Source organism: Aulonocara sp. 'chitande type north' Nkhata Bay, linkage group LG6 (genome assembly GCF_057382095.1).
Source record: "Aulonocara sp. 'chitande type north' Nkhata Bay isolate Kocher_YH1m ecotype deep benthic linkage group LG6, A_spYH_male_GT1.1, whole genome shotgun sequence".
NCBI classification, from domain to species: Eukaryota; Metazoa; Chordata; class Actinopteri; order Cichliformes; family Cichlidae; genus Aulonocara; species Aulonocara sp. 'chitande type north' Nkhata Bay.
The window spans coordinates 18,391,944-18,404,597 of NC_141349.1; the positions used below are offsets into that span (position 1 = coordinate 18,391,944).

General features: G+C 40.8%; 1 protein-coding gene across 8 annotated transcripts in view; it reads left to right on the forward strand.

The window, feature by feature from the left end:
• The first annotated feature begins 1,583 nt into the window (after positions 1–1,583).
• lrba (LPS-responsive vesicle trafficking, beach and anchor containing) overlaps positions 1,584–12,654 on the forward strand; it is a 176,200-nt gene continuing 165,129 nt past the window's right edge. For all 8 annotated transcript variants that reach the window (XM_086295381.1, XM_086295382.1, XM_086295384.1 and 5 more), the window contains exon 1: positions 1,584–2,499. In XM_086295381.1, coding sequence (XP_086151507.1) covers positions 2,314–2,499 — 186 coding nt within the window. In that variant the 5' untranslated portion in view covers positions 1,584–2,313. The remainder of the gene's footprint in view (positions 2,500–12,654) is intronic.

Below are 12,654 nucleotides of genomic sequence, written 5' to 3' on the forward strand. Positions count from 1 at the left end.
GGCTCAGTGAACAAGACTGCTGATTTGAGGTCATTAAATCAGAGACAAGGCCTGCATCTCATGGGTGGTGCTGCTGGCTTCCATGACTCCCAGGGTCCCTGAGGGCTCAGCTACACTTTACTGGGAGGTCAGCGGGAACGGTGACGCCAGCTGCCTCTGTGGCAACACTCATGGCTGCACATCCATCCCACAGAGCCAATGTGAAGTCACTAGAAAGAACAGAGATGGGAAGACAGATAGTATCAAATATGGGCATTATTTGACTTCGACTGCTTTGATTGTGTCTGATTAGAGTTTTGTCTCTTCTCCTCAGCCGTGCAAAAAAAAACCCTCACGTGTCAGGGGTTATGGTTGTGGCGGTGATTTGAAAAGGCAAGCAAAGCAGAGCCGTCACTTTGCTTTAATGTTTGGTTTTCAGCGCCGCGGGATGCACACATCTGTCAGTGTGCGCTGTTGTGCCCTACAAAAACGTTGTTCTGCATGTATTTCCTGTTTGCCTTTTCATTTTGTTTGTTGTGTTAGTTTAAGCTATAACATCCTCTTTTTATCCATTATATGATGTGTGATTTACATTGACAGTTTGTACATAAGATTTCTAAATTAAGACTCCTACACTCAGAACATGATTTGTTGGTGCTTGTGTTACAGTTACTACTTTTCTGTGTGTATGTAGCAGGCACTTGTCTTGTACACTCTACCTTATTTTAATTGCTTTTTCTCTCTATCTCTAGGAGAGGGCATAAACAGGAAGAAAAAAATTATGATTGTTGTTACTATTTGTGGAAAGGGGGTGGGATTTAATAGAATTAGACTTATTTCTGCTCCCTTTTCAACATGTAAAGTTATACATTGTGATTATTCTTTTCCTTATGTTTTTAACATGTTCAAAATAAAGCCACATTTCAAGTGCAGTATTTGAAATATATCCCCCTGAGGTTTATATGCATGCTGATACACAGCATACAGTCAAACCTGGATTATCATAAACAGCCCCATGGTCTGTGTAACTTTTTGAAATATTAAAGTGCAGCATTATCTGCTTACTATTATACGTCCTCCCTTCAGCATTGTAGTTTACATTGGGTTCACGTGACATGTGCATTGTCCTGAGGTTAGGGTATCAAGCTGCTTTTCCCGAAAACGGAACAAAGACACTTTCAATAACCTGTAATGTGTAAATATGCATACTGTGCGACAGACACAGCTCAGACGCAAAATTTCCAAGCTTATAGTCCCACATTAATTTTAGCTGGCATTGCTTAAACGGTGATAATGTAGCTCTCTCGCTGAGGTTAGCGGACTACTGTTGTGCATTTTATTTTGCCTCCTTGTGTTACTGATGTTAATGATGTGGTGTGCGTGTAGAGAGACTGTGAAATCGCGAGTTTTGTTGTGTGGAGCCTGTTTAGAGAGGACTTCTAAGCGGCAGGGCTCAAACCGTTAACGTTTCGCAGTAACTCAGTTCACACGCTGTTGATTTGAACGCAGTCCCTGTGCACGGAGCTAGAAAACCACCTGAGCTGCACACCTGCCACTGAGCTTAACAGTCCCCAGTTGTGTACTGCGCATGCGCCACTCACTCAAGGGCTATACTGTCATGGCGGTGACGAGCTGAAGCTACCGGGGTAGATCAGGAAGCAAATGCAGCGCAGCTGGGTCAACGTTGCCATTTAGCCAAGTGTGCGGAGTTTCCCGAGGAGGAGGAGGGGGTCACCGAGCGGACCTCAGCTCTTTGTCGGCTTTCTCCGGAGCTGTTGGCGGACTTGCTTCCATTCAGTTTGAGTTTTTTTTATTATTATGCCAAGCGCTACCTGTCAAGTGAGTGGACTCAGTGACAATAGCAACTTCCACTGCTGTGCGGAGATATTAAAGTATCCTCGCTTGCCGTTTGTGCACAGGAGCACGGGAGGACACAGGTAAAAGGGCGAACTCTTCTTCACCTGCTTCTCCCCTTGTTACCTGCACCACACTTTCCACGGCTTTTAACAGTGTAAAACCCTCCGTGTGGCATCAAGTTACAGGGCAGAGGAGTAGTTCACCGTGGAGAGGAGCACTGACATTTCCAGCCTCGCGGTGTCAGCGGTCATCAAATTCTCTCGTTTTTTTTTTTTTTTTACCCACTTTCGAGGCTGTTTTTGGATGGGAGGGAAGCGTCTTGCTTATGTGCCTATAGACTGTCAACAACTCAGCTGAAGGGGAGATAAACCCCCCTCCCCCTTATTTCCCTCTTCTGACATCGGCTCCACTGTCACCATTGGAGGTGAACAGGTGCCTTACCTGTGAACGCCACCTGTCCCGTCCGCTTCCTTAGCAATGGCTAGCGAGGAGACAGCGGGCGCTGCACCGCCAGGTGAAGGGAAGGACGGGCGACCTGGCGCCGTGGGGCTCAACCCCGGAGTGCCTATCAGGGGGATAAGAATGAAATTCGCCGTGCTCACCGGCCTGGTGGAAGTTGGGGAAGTTTCCAACCGAGACATTGTGGAGACTGTGTTCAACCTGGTAAGCTGATTATGGGGCTCAGAATAGGCCATAGATAGCACTGTCACGCTGTGGTACTGGCTGTGAATCTTTGGGAAAGTCTGGCTTACACCCATATTTGCATAAAAGAAAGGCGTTGATCGTCTGTCAGCACTGACAAAATCGATACTTTCTACTAAGTGTGGCCATATTGACTTAAAGGCAAGCAGCCTACACTGGAAACTGCAGTGAGTCACAGCTATAGGACCTCTCTCTCTAATGAACCCTTATTATCCATGTGGCCCTGTAAATTAAATGGTATATTGTTGGTTGGTTGTTTACAGATAGCTGGAGTGATTGGGCTCATCAGAGCAGGTTCTCATTATTTAGACATGCATGTCATACAGTTTCTTATGCTGCATTGTTCTGTTGTCTTATTGGGCCCCTGCATGTACACATGTAATTATCAGTGTTAAAAACATGTTGCTAAGGTTGTTATTGAACATGACATGATGACCAATGTGAGAATAATCGTGGCAGAGAAAATACTGCGGCAGCAGCAAATCAGTCAGTGCTTTTTTGTGTGTGTGTGTGTGAGAGAGTGTGTGACATATCCAGGTCAGTCATACTGGGTGCCTTATCTGTCTGTTACCTGTTGGCCACCTTAAAGCATGTACCCCAGCTTGGCCTGTCTGCAGTACTGATAGCCCTCGCCTGCCTCAAAGCTTTTCACAAAGTGACTTTGCGGTGTCTGCATGAGAATGAATGTAACAAGGAAACTTACCGTGATGAATGGGAGCATGCTCAACCGCAGCTTTCACTGGTGAGGTGTGGGAGGAAGGGAGAGGGAGGAGACGTGAAGGTAGAACCTGCAAAACTGCTTTGTCACAGTGGTACAACAATGGAATCCTTTAGATAGGGGAGGCTCGCCTATAGTCATATAGTATAGTTTACTCCCAACGCCAACCCCCACAGAGGAGGCTAATGAACTGCAAGTAGATGTCTGACTCATGGCGAGATATTTGTAAGCACTACTAAACACAAACTATCCCATCAGCTAAATATCAGCACAGCTGAGAGCCTGAAAACTTCATTTAACCAAGAAGAAAAACTAAGCGGTGAATTGATTAACAAAGCAGATGATGATTAAATGCCTTTCAGACAAAAAGCGATCAGTTAACTTGTCTTTCCACTCTTATACTGACCCATGTTACACTGACCTACTTTGATTGGACACGTTTGTAGTGTCACCAGGATGCTGCAAAAGCAAAGCTTTTTTTTTTCGCTTTTTCCTCATTTATTTCTTTATTTTTTGTGTCCAGTCTTGTCTGTCTGTTGCTATTATTAATTTTAGACAGACATGTGATTGCAAGCGAGGACCGCTGACTGGAAAAGCAGACAATGTAAATGCAGTATCACGGGGAAGTATTGTTTTTAGTAGCAGCTTCCAGTGACTATATGTACAATTGTTTTTTTGTGTGTGTGTGTTTTTTTTCCCCTTTAAGCTGAGAAAGCCATCATTGTACAAATATGATCTGTACAGGCTCCTCTGTCTCACTGCAGCTCTTCTGGACTGCATTTTTATCATGGACAGTGTCATTTTTCAGGAGGTGCTGTGCATTTCATTATGCTTACAACATTCTACAGCTTTCCACATGATAGTCTGATTTATCACAGTGGTCATAGTTTTCTCTTTGGTAGTATCTGCCAGAGCCCTACATTGATTAAATACTACATGGTTTCCCCAAGAGTATTGTCTCTCTGTGTCACAACTCATCAGCAGTGGTTGTGATGACTCGCAGCACGTGGGCTTGGGTTATAAACGCCACTATTCAGTTGTTTTTAGAAAAACGGGCTCATGTGCCGGCCCTGTTTGTGCCTGGAGTCAGGAATTTGCTATAGATGGGGGCAAAGAAGAGTTTGCTTCACACAGTCACAGTCTGAGTGTTACGCTGTTTTGTCCCCCCCCCCCCCCCCCCCCCCCCCCAGTTGGTCGATCTGCTTCACGCTATCTCGATACAAGGTTCAAGGGGTATATAGCTGTCAGTTAAAAGTGAAAGTAAAGATGAGCAGGCCAGAGAATAGAGAGCTGAACTTTTGTCAGTGCAACAGCTGAACTGTTGATACGTAATCCGGTATTCAAGTTTACTTTTAAATAGAGGAAAGGGAAAAAAAAACAAACAAACCGTAATCTGTGTGGCAGAGTACAATATCTGTATTCAGAGACAGTTTTTTTTTTTTTTATATTTTGGTCCTATGAAGTCTTGCCCTGTCATGGCTCATTGGACCTGTCTTGGCTAACAAATTCAATCTGTTTAAAGCAGCACTGGTGTAATACAAGGGATGAATTTCACAGCATAAACATGTTTTGTTTCTTTATTTTCTTGGATCTGAGTATGGCAAGTTTTTATTTTTCCAGAGTCTGCATCAAATACACAAGTTTGCACACAGCCAGAGGAACAATGTGCAAAAAAAGGCATATTTTCGCTTCAAACGGATTACCTCTGCAGTGGCTTTCACACTTATGGTAAAGAAAGAATATGGGAATTCTAAGTTTTTATGTATTGAGACGTAGTTAAAAAATCATCTGGTTCTTACCAGGTTTTAAAATAATTTAAATACAACCTCTGATGAACAACAAGACTCGACACATTTCACCACGTCATTATTTATTTAACAAAAGCTAAGTCAAAATGCTTAGCGGTGAATGAAGAGCTGCGTAGCTTGTACAATCATATTTAGCAGCAATAACTTGAAGTAATGATTCTCTGTATGACTTTCAGTCTCTCACATCACTGTGGAGGAATTTTGTCCCTCTATTCTTTACAGCGTTGCTTCAGTTCATTGAGTTTTGCAGGCATTTGTTTATACACAGCTCTTTTAAAAGTCCTGCTGCAGCATTTCCATTGCGTTGAGGTCTGGACTTTGACTGGGACATTGTAGCACCTTGATTGTTTTCTTTTTCAGCCATTCTGCTTGTAGATCTGAGGCTGTGTTTGGGATCATATTCCCAGTCACACTTGGACTTGATGTTCAGCTGGGAGTGAAGATGTCAGGAAACTTGATTGATGAGACTTCCCTCCCACTAAAACAGAATCAACTTTCTGGGATTTAAACTGTTAACTTAAATATGCAGCGCTACCTGCTGTTGCTACCCCTTCTGAATAAGGTAGAAACCAAAAGCAGCATAATGTTTGACCTTGGGGTCAATTTACTGGGATTTCTATTCCCGGGAACACTGGAAACAGTCTTGAATGTTTTGTACTTGTCAATAATATTTCCCATTGCAGAATTACTTCATATCATTTGGAAATGGCCTTATTAGACTTTGCAGGTTGATGGGCAGCAACAATTCTTCTTCTCTGAGATCACTGTGGATGTCTTTGCTCCTTGGCATTGTGATAACACACAGCTGAATGCTCCAGACCAACAAACTACCAAAACGTCTGCTTTTATAGAGGTTATCAGTGATTAGCAGGAATTAAATAGTAGCTCTGTTCTTTAGCGGACCCACTAAGGAACAGAAATTTTTTTGTTATATCCTGATATATAAAGACACAGACCTGAAAGATGGCATACTTTCTTTTTACTATGTCTTTATGTGCTTATTACTCTTGATCATACATGTTCATAATGGTTCAACAGGTGTCCACGTTTTTTGTAGTTGTTGTTGTTGTTGTTTGTTTTGCATGTCTAAAGCATAGCAGCACCCACCCTGAATGGAGCCAGAGAAACTGAAAGCACTTGTGTCAAGATGTTATTGGGTGTACAACATGATTTGTGCACATTATGACAACAGGCCACACAAATTGATAGTTGAGCTTTTTTTTTTTTTTAAATAATGTTTTCTAACCTTTTAACTATTAAAACAAAAGTAATGAATATTTCTTTAAAACGAAGTGAAACTAATTATTGCCAAAGTGTTACAGCCTGCTCTATTGGCCAATCAGTGGGCTTAAAAAACCAAACAATCCCCAAACCACACTGGTTAGGACAAAGGGAAGCTGAGTTACAGTTTTCATCCCACTAGATTACAGATTATACATGGCACTTCTTGAAACACAGATGAATTGGTGAACAAAGTTCAACATTTAGCAAGTCTGAGATATTGATATCTGGCTTTCTGTCAAAATGTTAAGTCCAATGGTCACTGGTGTTTTAACCCCATGCCAACTTTTGAGGGGGAAAATGTGTGGGTCTCTTGGGCTTGAGTAAATGTTTGACTTTGTCTAGTAGTCACTCGTTTACACTTGTTTCCCCCCTTTTTAAGGCAGGTAGTGTAGAATCGGTTTGTTTGCGCCTTGTGCTTTAAGTGGCTGCCCACAGCTTTAGAGGAAGTGCCACTGTTTTGTTTTTGTTCTGGCTAACTGAAACAGTGTGCTGAAAGCTGGAAAGAGCTGCAGACTGGGGTGTTAATTCTCAGTTGAGCCAGTAATAAACGTTACTGTCTGTATCTGTCTGCTGATGTAATTCTCTTTTAGTTAGCAGACTTTATTGTAGATTTGCAAAGACAGCCTTGTAATGCATAATCACACATAATTACATGTTGCTACATAGGATAGAAATAAATGAGGAAATAAAAGGCTGCAATTAGGCAACATCAGTATTCCTTCATTAGGGTTTATTGTGTTTAATGGACATCTCAGAGGGTGTAAATACTGTTAATACATGGGCACTTTAAAATGAAGCAGTGGGACGTTGGGGCTCTTGCGGTTATCCCAATATAAGAGAATGAAAGAGGTATACCGCTGCCTTACATAGGGTAGGTAATCTCCTAGTCCCAATAAAGCACTGACTAATGTGACGCTCTGTGAAGAGGAGCCAGGCTGAGCTGGAATCATGGCTCCTCTGTTAGGTGACACAGGAGATGGGTGGAATGTAACGGCGGCATTACCTGAATACAAGGTCATAGAGCCGATGGCAGACAGCTATGCAGCCCACAACTATATGAATACACTGGCTATGATCATTTAAGTGTTAGTTTTGATTTCCTTTATGAAAATGATGCATCACATCAAAGTATTTGTGTTTATCACAAAGAACTACAGCCTGAAGGCTCGTAGCAGAAGAAGCCACAAATAAAACTCTGTGATGTTTCTATTTAGTTATGATTTATTTAATATGGGATAGGTTTATTCATGTATCTGAAAATGCAGTCTGTGTCACAGGGCTTCATTAACCAAAGTGATCTTGTTATGCTACAGGGCTTTCTGGAAGATGTCGTATAGTAAAATCATACTTTCATTCATAAAGTTGACGTTTCTCATTTCATTTTTTCAAATGTTAAAATGTGGAGTGTTGGAATTTGTCTGTCCATGTGCTTCAGTTTGTCTTGAGCCACTGTATTTGAACTACCTGCTGCAACACTATGTATTAAATCTGTATTTAGCTGTAGCTATAGCTTAGATGGCCTCTTTTTGGGCATGTCTTTATCCTTTTTTATGATATCTACTTGCATTTAATTTCCCTTCTACGAGGCTACTGTTTTCCAGGCATTCTGTATTTCTAGTTGTGTCAACGAGGCAAATCAGTTTTATTCTGTTTCTTCAGTGATATTTTAAGGTCTCTTTCTTTGTCTTTGTGCTTCTGAGCATGTGCAGTTTGTGTTTGATAGTGCCTTGTTGCCCACTTTATCATCTGTGGGACTGATGTTGACACAGAGGATCCTCCTTTGAGATAGGCTGTCATAAGTGAAATTAATTGTTCTAAACTTGCATCTTCCCTTTTTATTTCTTTAAATAGGCTGCCTGGGACCCTTATTACTTCCCAGTGCAGGAATAAATCCCGAAAAGTAGTTGTTCTGTGGAATTATTATGTGTCACGCTTTAAAACTGTGAAATTGAGTTTAGTAGCTTTATTCTTATCAGCAGATACAGGCTATTTTTGCCCTGACTAGAAACTAGCGATGGTTGCAATAAGATAATCTCCAAGATGGTAGACAAGTGTTAATATGAACACTTGAGTCTTTTTTCTTTTTTTCTTTTTCATAATTCACTGCTTGTGTGCATATGTTGCCCACAAGCACACACACATTCTCCCTTCATTTGCAAGCAGTCTGGCACAAAAGCTGTAAGAGTGAGGGCGATGCTTGTGCTCTCTCCAGGCATGCTTTGCCCTCTCTGGCAGTAACAAAGAGCCCTTTAATCTGTCACATGAATGAAATGCTATCTGCTGCTCTCAATTATCTGTCGCATCAGCCCAATTTCAGGGTCACACCTCTTTCTTCTTGCATCACTGTATCTGAAGGTAGTCCGAAGTGGTATAGGACTGTTGACTGTCAGCATGACTGTCTATTTTATTTTCAGAATAATATTCAGTGCTCATTGTTTCCGTAAATGGTCTTTTTGTTTCCCTAAACAAAAGAGGGCATTTGTGTTCGTTGCACCATTTTGGCAGTCATGTCTTTTTCATAGAAATAACAGTGAAATCACCACAGTGAGTTTTCTTGAGGGTAAACAGGATTAGCTGGTCTGGATGAGCTATAGGTGTAAGTGGGTTTAAAAAGCCACAACTGGAATGCCTGTTTTCTCCTTCTTTATGCAGTGTCTTTATTTAGCCCTGGAGCAGGTCAGATAATGCACCCATCATGCCTCATTGTCTGCTGTTTGTTGACAAATAGGCAGATGGCCTCAGGATTTAACAGGGTTTGAAAGAGATGCGTGTCATCGGAGAGATATAATGTCTTACATAACAAGAATTTAGAGACCGTTAAAAGCTTGAGATATAGTATTTTGGGACACTGTAGTTACATGAAATATCTCTGAGAAGTGTGCTTTGTTTTTCCTGTTTTTGCTTTAAAAAGATTTAATGGGAGCGTTGATAAGCACTGGGTGGGAACAGTTGCCTGGTGTCACATCCTACTTCAGGAGTGTGGTTAGGGAAACTTGTTCCACATGACAGTTTAGTGGTAACTACCTCTGGAGTACAGTGGGGAAAATAATTACTTTGTTCCCTGCTGAATTTGTATGCTTGCTCACTTACAAAGAAAAGCCAGTCTCTATTTTTTCTGATAGTTTCCTTTTAATGCAGAGAGAGAAAATATCAAACAAAAGTCCAGGAAAAAAAGAAAACATATTACAGAAAAGTTAAAAATTCATTTAAATGTCATTGAGTGAAAAAAGTATTTGATCCTCAAGCAATACATGTACTTGAGTGACCCAGTCCATGACCTTAATGTCCTTCTTCTTTAGCCACTCCTTTGTTGCCTTAGTGGCATGTTTCAGGTTACTGCCATGTTGGATAACCAATCCATGAGTCATCTTCAGTGTTCTGGCTGAGGGCAGGAAGTCTAAGGTTTTACATTACATAGCCCTGCCCTTTATGTACCTTCAAGTTTTCATGTATCGTTAGAAGAAAAACAGCCCCAAAGCATAATGCTTCCACCTCCATGCTTGACTGTAGGGATGGTGTTCTTTGGGTCATACTCAGCATTTCTCTTCCGTCAAACACGACAGGTTGAGTTGATGCCAAATAGCTTGATTTTTATCTGGACACAGCACTTTCTCCCAAGCCTTCTCTGAATCATTTAGATGTTCACTGGGAAACTTAAGTTGGACCTGTACAAGTTCTTTCTTGAACGGTTGGACCTTATTGTATAGTGTGTTGCTAATGGTGTTGTTGGAGACTGTGTTTCTAAGTGCGTTATATTTCTTCCCTTTCCAAATATTCACACCAGCATTGTCACTTTCTCACCAAGCTTCTTGCAGATGGTCTTTTAGCACATGTAGCCTTGTGCAGGTCTATAATCTTGTTCCTGACATCCTTTGACAGCTCTTTGGTCTCACCTATGGTGGTGGTGAAGTTGTAATGGAAGAAATTGATTCTGTGGACGCGTGTGTTATATACACACAACTAGTTGAAGTTGGGAGTATCTGTAATTGATTCATTGTAATTTGTGTGCCCACAAACAATCTGTGGGAGTCAAAATTCTGGTTGGTAGGGTATCAAATACTCATTCTACTCAATGACACTAAAAGCAATATTTAATTTTAATGAAATGTGGGGTTTGTTTCTGGATTTTTGGTTGATATTCTCTCTGTGTATTAAAATGAAACTACCAAAAAATTAGAGACTGTTCATTTCTTTGTAAGTGAGAAAACTTAGATTTCAGGCGACCACCAAATGTAGACTTGTAACACACAGCAGTGAATAACCAATTAGCTTTATTGTTTATACAAGTTTTACTTCAGTGAGCACAATTCCAATTATTAGAATTACTACATTCTGCAAGTTTATTTGTAAACTAATCAGCTCGTATGCACAATTGGCAAAGTGTGGCTAGAATACATTTATCAAGCAGGCAACACATCCAACTTAAAGTCTTGTTGCACACACAGTAGTCTAGATGTAATCGCATATGTTTTTTAATTGAAAGTTAGTTTTAAAGTTTCCAATTATTGTCAGAGAACAAACATTCCAGGAAACCAAAAGAAAAACTTGCGTTATTAATTTGATTATTTTTGATTAATGGTTTTTGTCTTCCTGCAACTTCTGTTAAATTAATATTCTTTGAGTGTTGTTCTTTCACTCAAACCTGAGTCACTTGTACCATTCTCCAAACTGTTCTGGTTTAGGTTTGCTTTTAAATGTAGAATGCTGAACAAATAGTAAAAGATTAACTGCTCATAGATTTCTCGCCATTTGCGGTTGTTGCAGTGACTGCCTGCTTTTAAGAAACAGGGTCAGGGTAGTGTAGCCTACTACTTGGCCTACATCTCTACTTATTGTTTCGCCTGTAACTGTGCCAGCTCACAAAGGCATTTTGTCAAGATGCTAATGGTTATGATGGCGGAAACTGGGAACAGGCGCTGTTGAAGGCTCTCAAACACCAACAAGCTGATAATAAAACTGCCCAAGAGCCACAGGGGTAATTATGCCCGCTATCATTTGTATTTTCTTGCACACAGATTAATACTGTACCGTTAAGTAAATGGCTAGGGTCACTTCATTTAAGTTTCATTTAATCTTTATGCAATTTTTGCCCCGAAGAGAAGTTTTGGGCCGCTTGTTTAAAGTAGAGCAGGGTGTCTGTCCACAACACAGGATCCTGATAGCTTTGCCTGCCGTCCTAATTTGGATACTCTTGAAGTCTGCACTATACTACAAAGAGCTCTACTAGGATGATATTATGATAAGTCTTTAAAGCTGTTTTCATGCATTATAGTATTATAGAGATTACCCAGTGGAAAAACATGTCAGGATGTAAAACATCTGACATGGTTTGACTGGATGTTCAACAGTCTCTGACCGACAAACTTCCTAGTTCGTCTGTTGTCTTGTGTCCTTTCTCATGATCACGCTACCCAGCAGCACCCTCGCTTGAACCAAACAGAGTATTTCCAGTACTGAGGGCATGGCTGATGTGAACTATCTCCTGCTGTGTCCTACATCTGAGAGAGCTTTGGACAATTCCTCTGACAGTTTTCTCAGTTCATGTGTGGAATCAGCTTAAGATATTATCAAGCTTGTTCATTAAAGTCTATGTACATGAGGAAAAGGATTTTAAATGCTATTTGTGATTTTTTTTATTTTTTTTTATTTTTTATTTTTTTTAAACTGAGAGCCAGTGAAGAAACGCTGGTGATCAGAGATGCAGAGTACACCCAGATTCTTTTGACATTCTAGCTGGTAACTTGCAGAGGTTATTTGGAGACTTTACCCCACATGCTTCATGAGGCCTTTCACTCAGTTTGACAGGTACTCCTTATGTAACAAACATCTCAGTAGCTGTGAGGTATGATACGTTATGATACATGGACAGACAGAGTAGCATTTTATTGCATTTGTCTGAATAGTTCTTGCATAGTTTGAAGCTATGCCTTGGGTCATTGCTGGAGTAATCTCAGTTCCAATCAGGTATTGTCTGCAAGGTATGTCTTCAAGATTTGTCAAATCCATTTGGGGCCCGTTTATGGTCTAAATCAACTTATTGTTAATGCTAACTCACAGAGAAACAGTCTAAATCTGGTCTTATTCTAAAGCGGCTCCATTTGATGATACATCTGTGACAGTTTGGAAAGACTCAGTCCTGACAGCTAAATCAATGAAAGGCTGAACTGAGTTACTATGACTGTCTCGGCCTGTTAAAAAAATGTTGTTTTTTTTGTTTCCTTCCAATAACAGTGAGTAATGTGCACTTCTAGCTTATCTTCCCAGACTGGCTGAAATTCTTTATAAATGCTTTGATGCTTTAAAGTG